This window comes from Meleagris gallopavo, chromosome 1 (assembly GCF_905368555.1).
Source record: "Meleagris gallopavo chromosome 1, MGAL_WU_HG_1.1, whole genome shotgun sequence".
Taxonomy (NCBI): Eukaryota; Metazoa; Chordata; class Aves; order Galliformes; family Phasianidae; genus Meleagris; species Meleagris gallopavo.
The window spans coordinates 89977719-90002982 of record NC_139404.1 but is presented as its reverse complement, the minus strand read 5'-3'; the positions used below and the strand labels follow the sequence as shown (position 1 = coordinate 90002982).

The window sequence follows — 25264 nt, the reverse complement described above, 5'->3', positions numbered from 1 at the left end:
ATGCGAGAAAATGGAAGAAGCATCAAAATCCTATAGCATCTATTTTCAGTGGCTTATTAAGAAAAATCTCCTGATTTGGGTGCTTATGTTTTCCCTTGTGAGATGACTAAGGAAATTTTTCCTCAGTCACATACTTGTTTCCAGTAAGAATTTGTAATAGCTGTACCATAGCTTCAGCCTTGTTCTTTCTGTGAAATCACGAGAGCCTCAAACAGGTATCTTCCTCAGCACATCTAGTGACAAATAACCTAGTGCTTCCAAACGGAATTAGTTGCGCCAAAGCATTCTGAACACAATTCATCATTTCTTCTTACATCAATTCCCAAACAGCAGAATTTTTCTGCACACCCATTACAGAGCACTTCAGGTGTTTGTATCAATTGCCCATTCTGCTCTGACACAGACAGGCTTGCTTATGGCAGCTTTAATTCTCTGATGCCTGAAGTTTCATTTAGCATCCGATTTTAATAATGAGAAAACTAAAGTCTTTTTTTGATAGACCTGGTGGATGATTGCCCTGATATTTTGGTTCATGCAACACTACCACAATTCAAGAACAGACAGGTTGATAAACTTGGTCAAGCCCAGTGGTTCTGGTCCTAGCCGCCAGTGACATCATAGCATCCCTGTAACGTAGCATTTTTAGAAGTAATTTCTTGGCTTTCATTATTAAAATAGGGGCTGGGGAGTGGAGAGAGGAGAAAAAAGCCAAAATAGCTGCAGATACACCTTGTCTTAAGGTATTCTGTACCTCATCCTGTTCAGCATTAGACTACAGGGTAAATAGTTAGAACAAATTTCAATCATCCAGTCTGAAGTAACAATTAGAGTCACTGGCAGCAAAGTCTCAGTGAATCACAAAAGGCATGAAAGAAATGATCTCTAGGGAGATTTCCTTGCCTGTGGCAACATAGCTGTATTTAATTCATTCCTACAGATTTCTGTCTAATATATAGCCCAAAACCTCCCCAAGTAATCTGTTCTCACCAAGGGGTGACACAGATCTCCCTTGTTGCCACTGCTGATTCTACCTGTGAGAAGACATGGAAAAAGGGCCCTGTAAAAGCTCGTTATGTGTTCTGAAGGCTGTGGTGCATTCCCTCAGTCTTCTTCCTCCAAACTAAGCAGCAGCAGTTCCTTGAGAACTTCCCACATCTTTCATGAAAGCAATGCCCCAAACTAAGCTTAATGCTCCAGCTAAGGTTTGGGTGCTTCTGTTACTACTTGGAGTCAGCCACTTAGAGCAGGTCACACAAGAAGGAGTGGAAAATGAAGGAGGCATCATAGCATTTTCCTTATAGCCAAAGTAAACAATGTAACCAATTATTTCTAAAGGCTGTCTCCCTGAGCTGCCAAGACAGGCTGCAGACCTTATTTGTGTTTTAACCCAAGTGCTTTGGGATATGAATATGTATTGGATCTCCCTACTGTTTGTGACATACTTTCTGTGTGCAAGAAAAATGAACAGGAAGGCTGTACTGTGATGGGCAGCTACTGGTCATTTTAAATTGCATACATAGCACATCAATTCCTTTCTCCGGTAGTGAGTTTCTGCATGGAATCTGAAATGTGGTGCAGTACATTCTGTGAAGGGAAGAGAGTTAGCAGCAGTCCCTAGGAAGAACTGCAGAATTCATGGCAACCTGCTAAGAGCATCTGAACAGGTTCATCTGTGTTGCCTCTGTGCTTCCCAGAGGCTCAGTTATGTGCAACATGATATAAACCACAAAGACAGTACTTCTATGATACAAATGAATAATGTGTACCTGATCAGCAAACAGAGGATGAGATAACAAGCAAAAAAAACAAACAGGAAATTACATATTAGCATGTAACATGGCTACAACCAATGGATGTTTGAGAGAATGTCAAAAAACAACTTACTGGATCTAGGACTATCTGTTTCAGAATTCTTCAGGGAAATTATTGACTCATTTGAACTCTTAAGGGGGGGAAAGAAAACAACAAAAAAACAACAAAAAAAAATCAAAAAACATTTGTAATGAAAGTATAATTGTCTCTGTAATATAGATAATATGAAGTAGTTTAAAGCCATGGATATACGGTGCTATTTCCAAGTCTTTGTTGAAAGCGGTAATGTGGACAGTGCTATTTTTTTCAGTTGGCTATCATCTCTTGCATAGTGATAGGTTCAGTCTCTGAGGGAACTTCTTGTATGCAATAAATACTGTAATAGGTGTTCCTCATGAACCTGGGTGCCCTCATATCTGATTTCCCCACCTTTCACAATATGGATCTCCCCAACTTTAGTAATGCAGTAATTTCCCTTATCACTCAGATTCAACTGTCAACTGTCCAGGGTTCTTGAATTTCTGCTTCATTAAATGAGCCTTCCATTGGGAAGCAAAAAAAAAAAAAAAAAGAAAAGAAAAGAAAAGAAAAGAAAAGAAAAGAAAAGAAAAGAAAAGAAAAGAAAAGAAAAAAAAGGCTTCTTCATTTTTTTTTTTTTTTTAAACATAGCAAACGAGATATTAAAATGAGGAAACTTGACAGCACCAAAGTCCGGCCACTTAAATCTGAGCAGCTTCTTCGCATAGAGGACCACGACTTTGCATTGAGACCTGGATTTGGAGGTAAGCAAGCAGCAGGTACCAGTGCTGCACTTGTTAATGGTTCATTCTTGATCTGTAAGTTGCTTAAATGCTCTCAGGCAATGCCACTTAAAATTGAATGACACAACAGCTTTAATTGCAGCTCACTTCTTTTGGTGAGCTTCAGAAAATAAAGAAGAAACCAAAAAATACTTGAAAGCGAAGCACCTATATTTTGTTTAGCGTATCAGTAGGAGAAAATATTCAAATTGTCTTCTTCTCAAAACTAAATAACAGGGGGTAATATTGTTAGAATACTACTCTTTGATAGTGATTAAGGTATCCTTGGAAACTGCATAGTTCAGTAGCAATTAGCAAATTAGTTAGTCATCATATTTGTTTCGAGAGATTGAAATGTAACGTGAATTCCTAAATCTTTACTATGCATAATATTTAATAGCAGGCCTTTAGTTTATTACCATGCAGTTTCTGTGTTTTTGGGCTCTATGATGATTATTCCTTCATTTAACTAAATTGCATGTGGATAATATGAGTATTGAATGGGATTTGGATTTTGACTCTCCTTGACTCCCTGCATGACTCTTTCATGGGAGGTAAAATGAGAAAGCTGCCCTGTAATTAACCTTTACCTGAGCTTTTATGTCATCAGCTCAGGGTTCATGATTCATGGAATCAAACTGAACAGCTCTGGTTTATGAAGCCAAAATAAAATATATGAAGAACAATAATCAACTGTGTAAACAAGCACAAATCTGGGAGGCTAGCTGAAGCCTGTGCAGCTATTGTTGACACCAGCTGTGGGGACATCAGGCCTGGCAAGCATGCCAGGAGAATGAATCATGAAGTAAGAAAAGCCTTTCTGGATGCATTGGTTGAGTGTGAAAGGATTTGTCATTATTCTACTCATTTTGGCTTGTCAGGGAACTAAAATCTTCCCTAACAAATAATCAAGTAATTTCTATATCTTGGCAGCCAAAGTTAGAATTACCTCTTGCCTAGTTCCTGTCTAGCCTCGTGTCTTTCATTCCTCTTACTACCTACCTTGTCACACAAGGCATTTGAATTTTTGAGAGTAACATCTCAGAAGTAGCATTTCCATGAAAGAAGCAACAATTCAAGATGTACTTTATCACTGGATCATCCCAGAAAGCAATACTTCTGATGTCCATAAAAGCAGCTTTCAGAATATAGCCTGTTATCTGGCAATTCTAATTTTCCACAGTCCATGTGAAATTTTTGTACCCAGTAAATCTGTACCAGGCTTTTTCCCCTTGTCCTTTTATTTTCAGATGACTAATTGTAGAGCCCATTCAACTCCTTTTGAAGCCAGCTGTGTTTTTTTCCACTGACTTCATTGCACAGTCCTGCTAATAATCACATTGCCATGGGTACAATTTCAGCTGCACTCCTGTCTTTCAGAAATAGCTTTCAGCAGAACAGTGTTCCAGCTTTATGCTTTACTTTGCTCTTCACATGCTGTAGTGGCATAGGTGGCACTTGTAAAAGTCACATCCAAGAGTTCACACGCTTTTCTGTTTTCAGAACTCTCTTAATAAATGGAATACTTACAAGTCAATCTCTTTAAGAATAAAACATGGCTATGTTTTTTTTACAGCATACAGTAAAAAGTCTCAGTAAAACGAATGTTGATTCTAAATTTATACTCCATTATTCCAGTCTTACCGTAGATTTCAGTGATGTTACAGTATAAAGAATGGCTTGGTTTCTAGAAGAGACAGGTTAATGAGGAGCAACAATTAGCACACAACCGTGACCTTATCAAAGGACAAAAGCTGAGACATAAATCTGAATAACATACCTAGACTTACTGTCTGACCGCAGAGAATGGGTTTCTCTGATAAACACTGTTGGATAAGTGTGCAGTAGAAAGAAACCTAACTAGAGAAGATGAAATTAGAGATGCCACTGCCTCATAGACACTGACTAGAAATCACATATATCCTTCTCAAAAGGTGGGCACTGCCACCATCAACTCTTGCAGTACATTCACTACAGCAATAGCCTGGGTCTGACACAGACAGGGGTCAAGGACTTTGCTAATTTTTCTCTTCTTCACACTGCTCTCACAGCCACAGCATGGCTCTGAACTGCATGAAGACTTACAATACTGTGGTTTTATGTATTTAAAGCAGATGAGATTTTGGGTATGTTTTATCAAATGTAATAATGCAGCTCAATACTGTGATTCCTCAAGGGCTTAGATCTGTCACGAGCCACAGTGCATGATTTATTCAGCTCAACACAATGCATGAATTCACATTACTGATGTGAAAAATTAAAACAACAACAAAACAGGTCAAAATAACTGCATGAAAAAGAAGTATTTTAAAATTATTCTTTAAATTTAAAAGAGAGTCATTTTTTTTCCCTTCTGTGTATCTCATTGGAATTTCCTGGGTATGTCATGGAGCTGGAATGATAAATTTTGCTGATTTCTACTGTGCCCCTTTCCCTGAAAAGAGAAATCCTTTGCACCAGCTTAGGGGAAGAAGCAGCTGGAAAATTTACACTGTTTTTAACCTTCTGGAGATTCTTCAGTTCACTAAACTCTTAAATCTAAATCTGGCTTGTTTAATTTCATTTAGCCCCACATATGTAAAGTGAATGAAGCAGATAACAGGACCCAGAGTTTTTAGTGTTTATAATCATGGAAAAACAGAGCACATGCTGAATTTTATTTGTAAACTGAGCAAACATCTGCACAGGAAAAGAGTTGGGGCAAATGAATACAGAGCTTGTGGACACTGATACTACTGGCTGTAGCATTACTGGAAATAATCATGACCCTGCTCACATGGCTGATTTCTTTCTTCCGAGAATATGTTATTGCTCTTTAGAGATGAGGGTGAGCACGTGTCAGTATCAGGTGCTGAACTGAGACTTTTGGCAGCTCAGATCTGAGGACAACCATGCAGGATGCCTTGACAGCCAAAACTGTATACATTGACGATGTTGTTTTAGTGAGCAACACTTAGAAATCCTTTTAAAATGATGTTCCTTTCTATATTTACACATCTATTTCTCCATATCACACCATTTTTTTAAACTTTCTTAATTTATGTTCTGGCAGAATTTGAGTTCTTGCTTACCTGAGTTCTTTTTCCACATGCTAAAAATTTACATTGCCATTTAAAAAATTGTCACTCTTTTATTCCTCTGTGTCTTCATTTTGCTAACTATAAAATCTTTCCATATGGTCTCCGAACTGTTTTGCAATCTAAAGATTGGAGAACCACATGCTAATTTTCATTATGTACAAGTAAGTTCTCTATCTGTGTGTGTGAAGTATAACAACTTTATTTTTCTTTTCTTTTGTGTCTTAATGACCTGTCAGGATCTATGCTAATAGAGTTAGTTAGAGTTAACTAATGGGTAAGTTGAATAAATTTTAGAATTGGTTATCTCTGCTATGTCAACCATCAAAGAGGATAATAACATTAGCATGTATTAGAAATGCTGGAAAATAATTTAGTAGAAATTATCTGGTCAAGATGTAACAATCTTTCTAGAGAATTTGCATAGAATCATATAATTGAGTTGGAAGGGACTTTTAAAGGCCATTTAGTCAAACTTCCCTGCAATGAACAAGGACAACTATAGCTAGGTCAACTTGCTTAGGGCCCTGTCAGCCTGATCTTGAATGTCTCCCTGGATTGGGCAACCACCACCTCTCTGGACAACCTGTTCCAGTGCCTCACTTCCCTTATCATAAAGAACTTTTTTTCTTTTCTTATATCCTATCTAATTCTTTCCTCTTTTAGTTTGAAACCCCCCATCTTACCACAAATTGCATCTCAATCAGCAATTAGGCACAGTCTTTATTCCAAGCTTTCAGAGGAACAGAGGTTCTATTAATTCATCGCTCCTAGAAAGCTCAGAAACTTCTCACTCTGCTGGAGGAGAGTGACTCTGGTGAATGTGGACTGTCATACTTCCATATGGAAGGAATAACTTGGATCCAAAACAGGAGAGAAATGTTTTGGAAATTTGCAAGACCTCTGATAGGCACCTTCTCCTAGATATTTTTTTGGACACTGGTAATTCTTTTGTTCCTAGGGTTAGCTATGGCTAATACCAGTCCCCCTTCATTTTCCATGTAAATAAGAAAGAAATAAAAGAGTAGTAAGAAGAAAATACCATTGCCAGTAATGCTGCTGTTTCACTCACTGCCAGAGGAAAGAAGATACATCCACACAAGCCTGTTGCTTGTTTCACTTCTTTCTCTGGTTTTCCTTCTCTACGTTCCCACAAACGATTTTTAGAAGAAAGCCTTTGTACAGACCTCAGTCCTTCCTCGGTTTCTCTCTCTCTTTCCAGGAGGTTTCTGTAGACTTAGATTTTTCCAGCTCTGTTACCAAGACAACAGTGAAAAATCAGTGACTGATTTTTCTAAATTCAACATTTATCTCAGGGAATTGCGGGTGCTGTCTTTTGAACTATGAGTACAAAGGTTTGACTACTGCAAAAAAATACCATAGAATTCATTAAGCAAGTTATTACTGCAGAAATTGATCCTAAAATGCGAAAATAATAACTCTTTTTTAAATATAATAGAATTTATCTGTCTTTCTATCTACTAAAAATTTCTTCTTGCTATGTTAAACCATTAAAATAGACTAGAAATGGCTTGTGTTAGGATAAATCCATCTGAAAACAATTCTACTTTTTCTGCTGGGGAGTAATTATCTTGAAAATCTGTGGAACCTCCATTGTGAAAATCACTAATCCCTCTAAAATAATGATTTGTAGCAACGCTCCAGCAGCAACTGAAGCTGCTCAATTTAATAACTAAATCCTCTCTGCCATCCCCAGTCTTGTCAGACTGGGAAATAAAAAACACAGCTTTTCTCTGGTTACTTTTTTTCAAAGTGAATTTGATGTCATTGCCTGATGGTCAGCCAGAGATTGAAATTCTCAGTATATTAAGGGGAAAGCTGCAGTGCTGACATAGGAGTAGAAAAGTGACCCTTTCTGGCTGTTTTGGGATGTTTATTGAAATGCTTTTTTTCTTAAATACACCCAAGCTTTATAGAACAAACCCAGAGGAAGAAAACTTCTACTACTCCGCAACCTGTTCCCAACATTATTACTGTTTCTGGTGGAGTTGATTTTTAATCACAGAAATAAATGTTCCAAGAAAACTACGAAGTTCAGAAGGCCTGGACAAGAGTAGGGCCAAAACATTTCTTACTGGAGTGGTAGTGTTAGTGGCAGAAATACAAAAATGCTTCTGGTCATTGAATGACCAGGACTGCATATCTATGCTTCATGTGTTTATCATCCACTTAAATTTGTTGCCAAAATAGAATCAGAATGGGATGAAAATATTTGCAGCTGCTATGATCTGTCAGTGTGGTTTTATAATTGTCTGCGGTGAATGCTAAACTGAACAGGGTTTTCTCCTTAAGCAGTATGAGCATGCTCTTGGACCAATGCACAGGAAAAGAACAGGTATCTATTTCTAAGGAGCATGTTTCACAGTTCTACCACATAAGGAACAGATTTCATTGTAAAAGTTCAGTTTTTCTGTAGTTCATTTTAGAAACACACTTTTTAATTCTGGCTGCAGATTTTGATCTCTGTTATGCTCTTCACTGTTCACACTGACTTGGTTTTGTAACAGTTCCCAACTGAGTGCAAGTTGTTCATTCAAAGAATGAAATAAAGAATGCATATATGTATAACTAGCACTTCAGCTTGTATGCATGTAATCAAAGTAGTCACGTTTACTTAAGCTGCTAGTTCTGTGACCAATTCCTTTTTATCTGCCCAGATGACATTAATTATTAATTGAAATTCTGCCCACATTTGAATAGTGCTTGTTGGGGGTAGAAAATAGCCTGTATTTTTTTGCACAGCTCAAGAAATTGTTAGTACTGCCATCGTTACACTTTGAAGAGCTGTCACTCAGAAACAAAACGTTCCTTGCAATGCATGGTGTATGTTTATTTAGAAAGCCAGTTATCTTGTTCTGTGATATAATTTGTGGCTAGTTCCCTGCATGTTTGAAGGATGTTGATACTCATAAAACTGGTAAAAGCCTTTATTTTACGTAGAGAGTAGTTTCCCTCTCCTCCCTCTGTCCACATAACTACGCTCACATATCAGTGGAACTTAACCCACAGGTTTTAACATTCCAGTTATGCAGATCACTCCCAAAGTTTCAGTAATACCAGTTAAGATCAAGTGTACGCTCAGATATGAACACTTCCAGTATGTTCTACCACTTGCCTCTGCCACAGTTCCAGGGTAAGTTTGGAGACAATATAAAAATGTTCATACTTCTTGGTGAGTAAGCTTAGATAAAATGCAGTTCTCCTGCCTATTTGAAGCTCCTCTGACAATTAACAGGCATTTCTAAGGCCCAAGTTGTCTCATACCAATTAGAAATCCAGAAAGTACTGGTTACACTGCATGGATTCTAAATATCAATGAGACCATATTTCATCACTGTTGTCAGCCTTAGTGATGACCGTGCTCCTAGGCCGGAACACTGTGCTTCTACAGCTAGCTTGCTCCCTGACTCACCCTGCCCTACAGCTAGCTTGGGTATCAGCTCTGCAAAGTGTGCTGATCCTGCTGCACCATGCAAATGAGGAGCTTGATAGACACTGCCTCATATTTCTGCTGCGTTTGCATTTAAATGATGCATGGATGCCACCTGTGAACGATATTCACATCATGTATAAATCCCACTACAGCTCCCACTTAGGCTAAACCTGTCTCCAGGTCACAACATATGTAGATTTCAGTGGAATGATGAGAGGATGACAGCTCAGGCTACAATCCAGTATTTTCGTACCAATACTTGGTACAAGTCAGTATTTAGCAGATGTAAACTATTTATGTGGTGTGGTTGGGACTGTGTGGGAAAAATAAAGAAGATATGTGGCTGAACCTGGTTTAGGAGAGGCACAAACAATTTTATCAGTTTGCATGAAGAAGAGTGCTTGGATATATACGTTAATACTCTTTACATCAGCCTCTGAGGGAAATGTCTCCTGCAATCTCTACTCTCCAAAAGAAACAGTTTACCCCAAGTGCTATCTAGAGTTTTACTTATACACCAGTCAACTGAATTCTGTTTTGATCTTTGAGCCTCTGGCAGATGGACTGAGCCACAGATTTGTTTCAGAAGCAAAGATGATTTCTCAGCCAGGCAGCACAGCTCTTTTCATTGCAGAGACGTGCTCCTGTGTGCCCTGCTAACTCTGATCACGATTTACCTTGTTTTTCCACACACATTCGCATCTGTTCTATGCAGGGTCAAACCCTCCATTAAAATATACAAGACAAATCAAGAGATTACAGAGCCAGATTTTAAAATACCTCAAAAATAGTTCAAGATCTCCACTGTTAAGAACTGGAGGCAGCTGCGTAATCCTCGAGGGCTGCTATTTTAAGGATAATTCCAAAAAGAGACACAGTATTGTGGCTGGTTATCAGGAGAATGATATTTCTGGACTACTTTGGCTTTACTCTAAAGAAAACTCAAGAAAAAGAAAAAAACAAGTTAAGGGAGCTATTGCTATCTCTTGCTTGCTCAGACTTCTTTATACTAATGTTTTGTATTACGCTATTTAAATGCTTTTAAAATATTTTAATATTTTATAATATAATGTTTATAATATTTATATTTTAACATTACACGACTTAATATTATTTCATGTTTAATATAAATATTATAATATTTATAATATTTTAATTTTCTTCCCCTTAAAAATATGGACTGTTTTTTACAAATGTAATTGGAATTTCAAGTACAGTGGTTTATTATTCATTCCAAATGCAGACTATACTTTACTGTGTGTGTGTACACATATGTGCACAAATCCCTGTACTCCCCCTCTTCTGTAAGGAAGTGCTTAGTCAGTTACTTAAGTGGAATGACTTGCTTGATGAAGATTACACTGGTTCAATAATTAGGCCTTTAATTCTAGACATGGTGTACTGAAGAGACTGGAAGAAATATATTTTGCTGTAATTTTAATAGGTTTTAATCCCTTTATTGCAAAAATGCAAATACTGCTTTACAATACACTCATTCAGTCTGCATCGTGTTGTAAATCCACAGCCTTTTTCAGTAGCACGAAACAGTGACATGGTATATTAAAAAAAAACGTCCCTGAGTGCAATTCAGTGTGTGTTGTACTTGAAAATAAATTACATACTCAGCAATACATTGTACACACAATGCTCCATCTAGTCACATGCTTAGTGCGTGCACGGCTTTTCCCTTATGAGATAGTGAGCAAGTAGTAATCCTTTTTCACAGATACCTATGTTAAACATTAAATAATTAAGCTACTAGAGATAATTAGGAAGCATAGTAGGCATTTTGCTTATAAGTGTGGGAACAAGAGTTGGGACTGACAAGTAAGCTTTGTGGTCTTTGATGTAGGTGGTATATTTACTCAGCTTTCCTCTACAGCACTCCAAACAGTTCATTAGCTTTGGCACTGCAAGGAAACTTTCACTGCTGTCTAAATTGCAATGTCAATAACTAGTCTAGTGCAAAGAAATCACTTATTTTTTATGCACTTATTTCTGCAACTATTCAATGTTGGGTTTTACTGTGTTGCCAAGGAGTTTCTCATTCGGCATACTGTGATGGACAGACCGTAGCAAATGACAGTATGGAGTGTACTCTGCATGTTGTTAATACACAGTCTTCCCTTTAAAAATATGGACATAAGTTCCTCATCACTCTTTCATTCTGTTGCATTGAAGGGTCGCCAATACCTGTGGGCATTGATGTGCAGGTAGAAAGCATTGACAGCATATCTGAAGTTGACATGGTAAGTTGGTGAGATAAAGAATTTCAGCCAAAACTCAGGGTCCCAGAAGCATCCAGATGGATGATACAGAACAATACATTTAAAGACAGTGAACACTTAGAAGAGCACAGCCTTGTTGTGAAGCATGGAAGTTATCTTCATTTATGTTAGTAAGTGTTAAGTATAAGCACACATTGAACATTTCCCTAACTAACCCAGAGGAACAGAACAAAGTGCTCTTATTGGAAATGCCAGCCACTCAGTAAGACCCATGGGCTTCCACATAAATTCTTAGTGCTCTGCTCTATTGAAGATGAGAGTTCAGGTGTTTTGCACAAGGTCCTTTCCTTGTGCAGATCTTAATATTCCTCATACTTTCTGTCATGGTGGAGCAGTGGATGCAACAAGTGGAAATAGAAAAATATAAATATAACAATGAGCTCTAGGAAACACCCTCAACTATAATTAAGGACACGTAGCAGAGGAATGCAGGATATTTGTTTCTCCTCCAAAATTATCACTAATAGTGCCACCCAAACATTAGTGCCAATTTGCTTAGATCTAGAACAGCTGGGCACCTTAACTTGGCGAAGATATCTCATTTACAGTATCTTCTCATGCCAGAGTAGATCTAATCATCAATGCTGAGATTGCTATGAGTACTGTCTATATGAACCCTTGCATTCCTCTACAATCTTACCCAAATCAGTGGGTTTCACGCAGGTATGAAGTCATGTTACAGGAGGAGGCCTAATTATCTTTCCAGTATTATTTTCAGAAGTAATTGTTCTATCAAGATGAGTGATACCTGCCTAAAAATGGAAAAGCTAGATAGGTGAGCACAGAGCAGTCAGGCTGTACAAAAGCTCAGACTGAATTTCCAGCTGCCTCTCCATTTTTTTTCACATGCATATTTGCAGCCATGTTATTTCTGTAAGTAAGATTATTTCATATTTTTAAAAATTGTAAGTCTTGTGGAATTTGTTTATTCTTATGAAATTCACCATGGTGTTTCTACATGATTTATTTCATTCACAAAAAATATACAAACCTAAAAATCCATCTAACCTTTGTACCAAATGTACAGATTAATGGATTTTACCAGATGACTTGGAGAATCATTAAAGGAATTGTAAAGGAACTGTAGTCCATTCTGAGAATAACTTGTGAAAATTTCCACAGAAAAGCCCCTCAGTTCACATTAGTTTGATTTTAGAGTTTCTTTTCCCCTTCACCAATTCAGCAGACCACTGAAATCTGTTCTATCTAAGTATATATGAACCATGAACCCCAACTCAGACACCAGTGATGAGGCAAACAGCAGGTATCTCAGAGATAGCTTCAATCTATATTTAATCTTGCTGAGTGGCATCTCATTTCTTTCACTGAGGATCCTCCACATGATGTTCATAGCAGAAACTCTTCCTTTACATGAGTTGATTATTTTGTTCTGTTTCTTACTGTATGCAAATAAAACATGCATTGTCTTCTTTTATTTTTAATTAAACAAAGGACTTCACAATGACTTTATATCTCAGACATTACTGGAAGGATGAGAGACTTTCATTTCGTAGTACCAAAAACAAAAGTATGACTTTTGATGGAAGACTGATAAAAAAGATCTGGGTACCTGATGTGTTTTTTGTACACTCCAAAAGATCTTTCATCCATGATACAACCGTGGAAAATGTCATGCTCCGAGTGTACCCCGATGGCAACGTACTCTTCAGTCTACGGTAAGAACAATCCTCTTTTATAAGACAATACACAGCCACAATTGTGGGTCCTGTATGGTGACAAACAACTTGAAATCCTTGCAGTTAGGATACTGATTGGCATTAAACCATTGGTGTTAGATACTGAGTACTGGTGACAACTAAAAATTCTCAGTGTACCAGTGGGAACATAAATTGAGGATTGATAACATAAAGATAGCATCTTATTAACATATTGTTCCCCGTCAGAGGATGATGGCAGTTTTTTCATCTGTTGTAAATACCACTGAAGTTTGTCAAATGTTAATTCATTGCCTGTGGTTTTAACAATACTGCAGTAGTTCTACTGCTGAGTACAGTAAAGTCCCAAATTATTAGCAAAGAACAATTACTTTTTTTCCTGAGTCTTTTAAAACTATCTCTGGTATTTTCACTCTGGGGTACCTGTGAACATAGCATTAATATAAATCAGGGCTGTGGACAGGCAGAGAGAGCAGATCACAGCAGTTCCAGAACTGGAACAGCAAGGCCATTAAATGTTCCTCCCTTCTACCTGCACATTATAAGCAGATGTGGATGGTGTGGCAGAAATAGTTTTAATGAAAATACTTTCCTCTAGGTAGAATCTCTGGGGCCTGTGCATTGCAGAAATCACCGCTCTGCAGTTTGTAACTAATTAGCCCTGTGCTCAGAGGTGATATTTCATCTAATCTGGACAGCTGGAAGAGTTACGCAAGCATTTGAGTTTTTGGCTATGTAATAATTGTTCTAACAAGTAAATGAATTTATCTACCCCCTCATAAGGCATACAGAATCTCCTCATAATTGCTGTACACCACTTTAAAATAGCGTAAGGCTTTTATGTTTGAGAATCTTGGCCAGCAAGAAACCATGAGGTGAACTATTAATTTTCTTGTTACAATCATTTCTGTGCTTCATGAAAGAGAAGAATTAGAGGAAACAGACCTCAGCTTACAGCAGTGGCTCTCAATATGAGGGTATGACTCTGTAATGGGAGCCCCTGCCCTGCATTCTACATCCCATTTGCAAGCTGCTGCCCTACTTTTACAAGTTGGCCTTGTTTTCTCAGCTCCTTTCCTTACCTTGCCTTAGCCCTGCATTAACTGATGGTGGGTGCTGGGTGACTTCTCCTATTCCAGTGAAGAGCAAATCCTCAGAGTTCCTAACAGGCCTGCAGATTTCTTCCTGGACATAAGTATCAAGGGCAGATCCTGTCCTCTTTCTCCCCTTCTCTATCAGTTCTTACAAACTTATAGAAAGGAGGGGTGACATAAGGCTGGTGAACCAAGGTTTTGAAATGATTAAGGTCACATACAGTATTTGCAGTCTGAGCGGTGTTAATGCATACATTCCTAAAGAATCAGATGCTCATTTAAACCCTATTTTTGTACTGACAGATTTACATGCAGTGGGTAGATTATATTCCAAATTCTTACGTTCAAGATATTTGCAGTTCCACAGTTTTTCTTCAGTGCCTGGCATACAGGATTTTATTAAAGAAAAACTGAACAAAAATCCAGATTTGGTACTAAAATAGTCTCTCTCTTTTTTTTTTTTTTTCAATCCGCTTTTTATTGCTGTCCCTATGAATCTGTAGTCAATACCTAAAAGACAGAAATAACATCCGTAGCTGGAAGTCTTATGCATTGTTTTAAAGATCTATCTCATTTCAACCCAGTAAAACCTGATATTTGTAAAAATGTACCTACACTGTGATTACTGATCATAAATATTCAAAGACCACTTGTATACCTAACACATCCAATACCACTTACGTCAATTCAATTGATTCAACCTGGGGAAAACTGAAATATCAAAATAAAATATCAAATGACATGAGAGCTTGGACATGAAATGAAAATTTGTCAATATTTACTGTATTTAAATTGCTGCTCTTAGGCTTTTATTTGTTTGTTTATTGGGTTATTTGGTTGATATGCTACGGGACATTTATCTTCTAAATATCTGTGAAAAAGCAAGTGGAATGAGAAATTAATGTTTTTGTCTATGTTTACCTAATCTTTTTAGAGCACAAAACATTTTTGTGGAATTGAAGAAGAGAATATTCTTCCAGAAACCACAGCTTATCTTTTGTGCAATTAGATATAATTAGATACTATAACCACATAATAGCAATTGTAATATGGGAAAATAGCAACTGGAATAATATTTGCTCAGATCTATAAAATTATCTTCAGTCTATGAGAAAATTAGTTAAAAAATGTGAACACCCTTTGCAAATCTTGGTAAGTGTAACCCTTTGAAGCAAAATGTATGAAAGGTTAATGAAAGATTAGACCAGTGAAGAGTTTATAAATTGAGGTAACGTGCTTGATAAGAAAAAGTATTTGTCTTTAAAAATGTATGTTCTCACTGCCTTAGTTTTATATCACTATCTCAAAGAAGTTTTAGAACGTCTAATAGGAGCAGAAAAAGTCAATCATTAGGATTCTAACCAGCAGGTTGCTTGGGGATCTCAATCAGATGCCTGCACAGTCCAGAGAAAGTGTGAAATTTTTCATTTACTGCTTGTTTTTCTTTTCCTTTCTGCAGAATAACAGTTTCTGCTATGTGTTTCATGGACTTCAGTAGGTTTCCTCTGGATACCCAGAACTGTTCTTTAGAACTGGAAAGCTGTAAGTTTAATTTATGCCTGCTCCTCGCATGTGTACTCTTAGCAGCACTCCATCTTGTTGATAATACCTTTACCACCTGCGTGTGACTGGAATCCTTCATGTGTATCAAACAGCTTTGGATCCAGTTTTAGATATTTCCATAATTCAACCATGGGAAGACAGAAAAACTATCATACACTCTGCTTTGTTTTGACTGGGTTGATGTTCCAAAACTGCAACCCAAAATATTTTCTTTATCAACAATCATGCTTTATTTGAGGGGAAAAAAATGCAAGTAAAAAGTAAAATAGGATGTCAGTATTTGACCTCATGGAAAAATGAAAATGATTACATGTGTTACTGTGATATGTCTGCTTTCTCACCCCTGACTCAGTGGTTTGTAGTAAGCTGTAGAACAGGACAAAGGAAGATAACTGTGTCCTGCAGAGCATTTTGATATCTCAAGATTCATTCTTATTTGGTTGGGAACAAATTGGCCGTGCTTGGGCAGTCTGCTCAGGCTGTATGGCAGCTCCCGAGCTGCATCCCTGTGCCCTGGGACCCTGATCACACACCCACGTTTCCCTTCTGTCATGTGAGCTGCTGGCACGGCACAGCACTCCACCTGCAACAAGGTGCAATATGGCTTTCGCTATTTTTTCCTCATCAGCTAACTGGCAAATGGATATTAAAGATTTTTCTTTGTGGTTTTCTCAAATTGTTTTGAGTGGTCTCCCATTGCTAAGAAAAGCAAGCAGAAGTGTTATTCCAGCAGAGGTGATTTAGTTTTTACCTTCTCACAGATGCATACAACGAAGATGATCTGATGTTATACTGGAAACATGGAAATGAGTCCTTGAGCACAGATGAGCACATCTCCCTCTCCCAGTTTTTCATCGAAGAATTCAGTGCTTCCAGCGGACTTGCGTTTTACAGCAGTACTGGTATAGTAAGACCCTGTCATTAGAAAAGAAGAAGCGCACACAGCCATACTGACTGTCTTTCTCCTTCAAATTCACTGCTAGTAAATGTTTCTTATTGCTGAGAGGTCTGTTAAAATGAGAGCTGTCAATCACATTGGTCTGTTAGCCTCAGCCCTAGATTCTCTTCACATTACCTGCATAACCCTTGCTCTAAAAGGGAACTCCAACGTGTTTTATTGTCTAAAATCTCCTCATTTTCTTGATCTGTATATGGTCATTAAAAATCTACTGACTTTAAAAATTCTACATGAGACCATTTATAACCTACTGAGGTCAAATTCACAGCTTGCTTAATGTTCCATGTTTATACATAAAGTTGCAGAAAAAAAAAACCTTTTATGTCACGGCTACATTGTTTACATCCAGGTGTCTGCCCCAAACAGTATTTTATTCCTCATTACAGATCTTGAACTACATTTTCTAGCAAATTGCACAAGACTGTAGTTTATTATGATTTCAATTTCATGCAAAGTGGTTTTTATTCTCTTTACATTTGTACATATTTGTACATGCAATTACAAACTTTGAAATATTTCTCTATGTAAGTAGTCTAAACATACTTTCCTTAACCAGATAAAATGTCACGCTTGCTACTATACTTCCTAGTCTGAGATTATTGATTTCAGAGGGGTTATTGCACTTTATATACAGGCAGATTAATGAAATGGAAATGATTCCACATAATATGTTAAATGCACAACTCACTGGAAAAAAATCCTTTAAGACATGCAAGAAGGCGCAAATAGACTTACCTAGTATATCTTAACTACAGGATAGCTTCTTTTTGCCTTTTAGAAAGATTAAGGATTCAAGTTTGCAATAAGGATTCAATGGCTGACATTTAATGCAGAAATTCCAATTTAATTTACTCTGCAGCCTAAGCAATGAGAAATTCACAGTTTGATCAACTTCTTCATCCTTATCTCTTGCTTGTATATGAGCAAAGAAGAGCTCCAGCTTTCAAGAGCCACTGTCACGTGAGCATTGGTGATACCTAGCCATTGCATTTGTACCTTGCTGAGAGCCATGTCAAATTTGTCCTTGTTGCAAGACGGAGATTGGAATGGTTTCTACCAAACTGCTATCACTGTGTCCAAACTGCATTCTGGAAACTCAGCTATTCTCACAAAAAGCACTCATGCAAAAAAAGATGGCCTTGCACACAGCAGTGGAACCTCATACCACCCCTGTACTTTTCAGGACCTTTACAGCACCTCTGACTTTTTGTAAAAAGTAACACTTAAATGCAGATGTTTTGAAGATAAGCTAACTCAGCAGGGTAAAGACAGAAGAAAAGACTTTAAGTCACAGGAAGCCACTGGGAGGAACCAGGGGATAAATGCACATACAGTATCTATTAGCTAGAACACTGACATTTGTAGGCATACACTTTTCTTTGGCTTTGAGTTTTGGAGGTCAGTCGGGAGCTTCCACTTTCTCCTTTTCTTCTACTTGTTGTTGAAAGAAAGTGTTTACATACCAAACCTCCTCCCCAGCAGAAGTGAGGAATAGCAGAAGACTATCAGCATGACTCTAATGGCAGCCATCTCCTCCTGAAGATTCTTGGACAAAAAATTGGACAAAAGTGCTGCTCACAGAGCATCTTTCTGCTCTTCAGGTTGTGTGTCATCTTTCCTGTGAATCTCAGTGAACCACACATGTGTAGCATTTACCTCCTGTAGCTCAGTGGCCTCCAAAAGAGCAACAATGTAAAACCATTTATAAGACAATCGTTTTTAAAACCGAAGCCCTGAAAGAACAGAGGGCGTGTTTAATATTGAGTAATTGCTAGGATATTCCTTTATAAAGTGACTCTTTGTGATGGCATGACAATTCCCATGCAGGCTCATTTCTGTCTACAGTTGTATAGGAAAGGCAGAGGCTGCACAGCTAACCATGTCACCTTTCCACCTCACTTTGTACAGTTTTCCCCGGCAGACGGAGCAGCACACGTTTTGCTGCACAAAGCATGCCCCAAAAGTCACTAGATGGCACCCTTTCCTTTAAAGTCAGCACTGGGCAGGCAAACAGATCCCAACAAGGCAAACGTGTGGCACGTATTTATAGTGAAGTAACGCTTCTATGCCAAGGTATCTGTATTTTAATGAGGTATGGATGGACAGTTTGAAAAGCACTATATGAAAGCAGGGTGACAACGATATTTCGTAGGTATTTACTATTAATGATGTGGATGCTCAGGCAGGGCTGGTAAACAGAGGTCACAAATAACAGAGTTCTCGTTTTCTCCCCCAACCTTTTCCTCTCCTTTTTACAACAGGCTGGTACAATCGACTTTTCATAAACTTTGCACTCCGGAGACATATTTTCTTTTTTGTGCTACAATCGTATTTCCCAGCCATGCTGATGGTGATGCTATCTTGGGTTTCTTTTTGGATTGACAGAAGAGCTGTCCCTGCCAGGGTATCACTAGGTAAACCTTTACCATATATTCTTTTGGGAAGTATAGGATGGATAGGGGAGAGATTTTGAAGTTACCTTGCTTCTTATTCACACAAGACAAATGTATCATATATTGCCTGAATAATTTTATACAAACTCCTTAAGTCAACCTCTATGTTTGGAAATTGGATGTTTCTTCAGACTGGCTTTGATGTACTAGCAGCTAACACACCACAGAAGGAACAAAAGATAATTCTGCAGATTTCTTGAGTAGAGTTTTCCTTCATTACATTTTTTTTATTTTTCTTTTTCAAAGATATTTTTTCCGCTGATCCCAGGTACTCAGATCCATCCCTAAATTCATGGCTCTTGAGAGACACTTCACAGGCAGTGCAATATCCATCTAAAAGCTTTGTAGCTCCACTTTCTTTCTAGAAGCAGTTGATATCTTCCCACCAACCTGGAATCATTTTCCTGACTTGTCCTGGTTAGCAAAGCCTTTATTTCTCAGGCATTTTGAATATTTTTCCTTTGGTGCCTTAACCCTACAAGGCATGCAGGCTGCTGTGGAAGCTAAGAGTAAGTTGGGCACCTTTCTGCTCTTGTTTCTTTAAATTCAGAACACTACAGCTTGGAATAAGAAGATTGATTACTGTAGGGTTTTTTTAATAACATTGTTTTCTCAGTGATGACAGTTGACATCACTTCAAGACTGGTTCCAAAAGTTGACTGCTGTTTTATTTCCTGGATAAGTGAAAACTTTGAGAATCTTTGTTTAAGAAACAAAATATCATGTACTCAAGCAGTCCTTAATGTTTATCTATAGGTATATTAATCAGGCTTTCTATTAGTGGAGTCTAAAACTATTAATATAAGATACATAAATATATTCATCTAAAACCAAATTATGATACTTGGTTTTATTAATGCATTTACCAATTTATTTGTAAGAAATTTAACTTCATGTTTAAAAAGAAAGTTGAAATTCTCCGTAAGTCATTTGTAATGTTGTCAAAATGTTTTTGTTGATCATGTTCATTAATTTATATATAGGTTTATTCAACAGGTTATGCATCAGGAGTTTAATGAATAACACACATTCAATTAGCATAAGCATACATAATTTATAGGCAATGTTATCAACAAAGTTTATAAAACTTAGCTCTCTAGCCTAAAGTACACACATTTTTAATAAACGGATTTCCTCCTATAAAGTATATCCTAAACTCCAACCTTCAACATAAGGAACTTGCAGAGAGAAAGGGAAAACTCTTGCATATTCTGGTGGGCTTGAATTAGCATAAAATTGGAGAGAGGCTGTACTGACACCCAAAAGTGAAAGACCGTGCTATTTGCCACTGCAATCTCACAGAGGATACTGTGATGTCGTCACTTTCAGTGTATTAAAAGTAGGGCCTGGATAGGATTTTATTTTTCTTTTAATTATAATTATTATTTTCTCCAAGACAGAACACAGCAAAGCGAGATGAATAGGGTCATATTGGAGTAGAAATTGAAAGGATGAGGTTGAAATCCTAGACAAACTGAAGTCAACAAACATTCTGTAGTGTCAGTGGATATAGCACTTTTACTACACAATGTTTTTAGAATCAAGATATTATGACAGAGACACACAGATTGACATATGTAGCCAAGAAGTACAATTTTAGAAGGGCTTGGGAGGGAAACTGGTGTCTCATTAGTAAAGTTTGAGGATGAGAAAGTGTATAGCAGAGACACTGGCTCTGGGAAACAAGACCACAAGCCTGCCTTCACTGCTCTATAGAAATCATAGAAAAGCTGTCATAGAAAGTGTTCCTTGCACTGCTGAATCACCAGCATTGTGTCCCCACTGCTCGAACATGGTGGGCTGAAGCTATGACTGCACATACTGAGTGGAGGCAGATATGACTGTTTCAGTGTTGTTTTTGATAGGTGGCTTACTCTACTTCTCAGACCCTGTGAAGCTAAAGGCAGTCTCAATCACCTGCCTTCACAGAGCTGTGCTGTCTGAGCAATTGGTGATGAGATAAACAGAACCTGGCCTGTATTATGATAACCTTCCCTTCTTCTTTGGCAGGCATAACTACGGTGCTGACAATGTCAACCATCATCACAGGAGTAAGTGCCTCAATGCCTCAAGTGTCTTACATAAAGGCTGTGGATGTGTATTTATGGATCAGCTTCCTTTTTGTCTTCCTGTCTGTCATTGAATATGCAGCAGTGAACTATCTCACCACAATTGAAGAGAGAAAGCAACTCAAGAAAAGGGGCAAGGTACAATCATCTGCATTTTGTTGCCTTTAGAAGCATCACAGAATAATCCGGACACAAAAATGTGATAATCTCTGACTCTCCTCTGTTTCACACTTTTTTTGTGGCTGAAGGGAAGAAATGTATCATCCTCTCAGATCTTGAGAAGGTCTGAAGTTACTCTCCCTTCCTTTTCTTTTAACAGAGATTAGGGAGCACAACTCCTGATTATTATTATTTTTCTTCACTCAGAGGAAAGTACCTTCCATTTTGTTTCTCAGTTTTCCTATTGACGAAGACAATGTTTTCATCTTTTTCCTCCCCCTGAAATATATCCCAGACTATACTCATGCAATGTTTCCTCCTGTTTCCTGTAAAGCAGAGTTTACTTATCCTTCTTCTGCTTCCTCATTTTCAGTTAGGCAGATGGGTTTAATGACTTTTTTTTTGTCCTGAGACCAGATGAACGAGTAGGTCATTTTTATGAAAGCGTGCTTGAAGCAGAAATGTTTACAAGTCAAACATTTGCTTTCTATGAAGCACTCATTAAAAAAAAAAAATCCTTTAAGAATATCCCCGCATGTGAAACCATTCATTGGAATATCACAAGTGGAAGAACACACAAAGGATGCATATGTTGCCCACACGATTTCATACTGCTATCAAAAAACACAGAAATGTTTGAAGTAATTTCCCAGAGACCTACAGATGAGTCAGAGTTTGATTTTTCTATTTCACAAGCAAGGGCACATGCAAGTCAGCTGGCAACAGTCACTCAGACAAGCGTGTTATGTCACATATATGTCTTTATTTGCACATGTGCTGCACAAAGGGCCGGGCCCCACAGGTAGCAGTATCTGAGGTAAGTGCACTCTGTGAGGCAGCCACGTTCTCCCTGTGATTGCAATGTGAAGAACAGCACTGGAGAGAAAGCTTTGTTTATTTTCTGTTTTATTTATTTATCATTTACTAAAATGGCTCCTGCTAGATTCACAATAACTATTTTTTGTTGCCAGGCCTCAGGAATGTATAATATTGATGCAGTGCAAGCAATGGCTTTTGACGGCTGCTACCATGATCCTGATGTTGAGATGGACCTGCCTGCTTTCACTGACCGATGTGAAGAGAATGAAACTCGAGCACGAGCAATCAGTGTCTCCAACGTGGGCACAGCTCGCATCAAGAGGAAGAGATCTTTTAAGGGAAATGTGGGCAGGATTATTCTACAGAACAACCATGTCATTGACACATATTCCAGGATTATATTTCCCAGTGTGTATATTGTGTTCAACTTTTTTTACTGGGGTTTGTACATATGAACAGAAATCATTATAAGCTAGATTTTATCTTGGGTATGTGAATAATGCAACAGCAGTAGAGGAAAGGGTTAAAAGCTTCTGAAACTGGCTTCTGCATCAAACCAAGGCTGGTTTGGTTAACAGCAGAACTGCTGATGGAAAAACTCTCACGGTCTGACCTTTCAGCTGGACTGCTCCATAATTCACTGGGACAACCCAATGTGCGTGCTACTGCTGCAGTATCACAGAAGCCACTTGCTCACTAAGGAAGCCCTTTATCACACACCTAAACAGATAGCAGCTCCTGGCCAATGTGTTATCCAGTGTCCATCTATGCTCTTACCATTCCCTTTAATTAGCCCTTCTGTTTGTTCTCCACTTGTTATCCAGTTGTTTTGCAGTCAGCAGCAATCACCTTCAAATGGCCCCTACCCCAGCTTCACTTAATGCATTTCTGTTTTGCTAGACAACCTGTGTGCACCTCAGGAGCCTTTATTCCTTGATGGTAAGGAAGTGGGGAAAGCGACTGTGACTTAGCAGTGGGTTAGAAACCAGCAGAAAGCAGGAAGAGTTGAAGAGGTTTTGTACACTGTGCATAAGCAATGCCTCAAGAAAAATCTTCCCGTCAGCTGTCCCTGGCTTTCCATGAGGCTACTGGGAAGGACCTCTATTTTGGAGAAATCTTGCTCACTAGTCCCCAAGATAGCACAGGAATAATGACCCAAACCAATGCACTTGGGGTCTTACAGCCACCTCCCCATGAGTAAATAGCATCACCTACACAAGGTGTGCCCTTCATGTGACACCCCCACACCTGTGCCTCATGTGCAACTACACTAATCACCTGCTTTCTTCCTAGCTGCTCATTCAGAAACCCAGCTTTCAGGAAGATATTTTAGAATACTTTATTAAGAAAACAAACAAACCTCTTTCTTCTGACAAAACTTGGGATTTTGTCCCACCCTTGGCTTCTGAGATTGAAAGTTACGAGGGGAGAAGCCATTCATGCCTGCATGCGATGCTCGTCCCCATCACAGGCCAGGTTACTACACTGAGATCTGAGATACACAAGAAATAAAAAGAATCAGCTGTGCCAAAACAGAGCCACATACAGGAATCCTCCTGGTCCCAGATGGATGCTGCATGGAAATAAATTGCCCTTACTGGGTAAGGGTATACTGGCTAAGAAAGTAACACTTCTGGCTAAGAAAGTTGAAAAAATCACATTCAGGGACACAACAAAAGTGTTCACAACTCCAGAAAAGAATGAAGAATATTTTTTGTGACTTCTCAAAGTAAGAAGCATTTTTCACTTAAATTTCCTGGTTTTATCTGTCATTTAATGAAGTGGGTTTAAATTTACAAAGTTGATTCAAAATAATAATTAGTGGTGGGAAAAAACATCAAAAGGTCACTGCTTGGTTAAGATTATTAGGAAATGGGAATAAATTTGGAAGTCTGAACCATTCTCTGGTTTATTTGATTGTCCTGCTGGAAATGTACATCAATGTCTCTTACTGTTTCAAAAAGCTGCATTTGTCAAACTCCCAGTTACAGAGCTGGAAAAGCTAGCAACACATTGTATCCCGAGTGATTGAAATCTGATGGAATGAATGGGTACTTTGGCAGACAAGTCCCTGCCAAACAAATGATCAGAGCGAAGGTGGCTTTGATACTCTTCCAGGAAATCCTGTCATGGAAAGGAGAACCGTACCAGGCATGACAATGCTGGGAACGTAAAGTCAAAGGACACACAGGGCTTTGGCAACAGCAACGGCACAGCAGACCTCAAGCTGAGCAGATGTGTAATATAAATATATTAAAAAATTACCATGACATTCTTGTTGCTTCACCACTATTATGAACACATCCCACACAGATGCTCCAGATTTCCTGAGAAGATCCCAGCTAATTGCTCCAGATGTGTGTCCTAAACTTGTACTATGAGCTAATGTAACAGCACTGTTTTCACATCATTTCTTTCTCGGCCTTAGTGGAAGAAATACTGATCCTGTAGCCAAAAGTGAATCCCCAGCCTCCAACAGAAAAAAATACCCTAAATGATTCTCGACCCAAGACAATTCTGTTTTCTAAATTACATTATAGGATCTGTGGCAGCAGGAGCTCTCCAGTCTGGCCTGCCCAAGACCATCATAGACTCGCCACCAAACTGTCCCACACGTGGAAGCATACAGGAGAAAAGCTTCATACCCACTTTTACTTTCCTAGAATATCCTATACAGGTACCTGAAAGTAGCTTAGTTTTCTTCGATAGTGGAAACTGTTACTTATTTTGCAACTGTGAATGTAACCTTTGGCAGTGTTCTCATCATGGTGAGCAGTATATAGCAGTTTTATGATGATAGCACTGGGGATTGTTTATTTTAATGATAATACTGCAAACATTTTTCAGCAAAGCTTATAATTTTTATCTTCTCAATGCACTGACAGGGATGATACCAGGATCAATTATACTTTGCAGATCCTTTCTTGTAAAATAATTTAAAAATATATTTAATCACATTATGTTATTAACACTATTATTATTATTTTGCTTAGAGGGCTTTCTGAGCATTATCTGACTAAACTCCACATGACCTCCTTTTGA

General features: G+C 38.2%; 1 protein-coding gene across 1 annotated transcript in view; it reads left to right on the top strand.

Annotated features, from left to right (window-relative positions):
• Positions 1-24250, top strand: part of GABRR3 (gamma-aminobutyric acid type A receptor subunit rho3) — a 29543-nt gene extending 5293 nt beyond the window's left edge. Inside the window, exons 2-9 of the mRNA XM_019620020.2 lie at positions 2482-2594; positions 11325-11392; positions 12884-13107; positions 15661-15743; positions 16526-16666; positions 18984-19136; positions 21186-21382; positions 22375-24250. Of these exons, the coding sequence (XP_019475565.2) occupies positions 2482-2594; positions 11325-11392; positions 12884-13107; positions 15661-15743; positions 16526-16666; positions 18984-19136; positions 21186-21382; positions 22375-22677 (1282 nt within the window). The 3' untranslated portion in view covers positions 22678-24250. The remainder of the gene's footprint in view (positions 1-2481; positions 2595-11324; positions 11393-12883; positions 13108-15660; positions 15744-16525; positions 16667-18983; positions 19137-21185; positions 21383-22374) is intronic.
• Positions 24251-25264: the final 1014 nt, after the last annotated feature.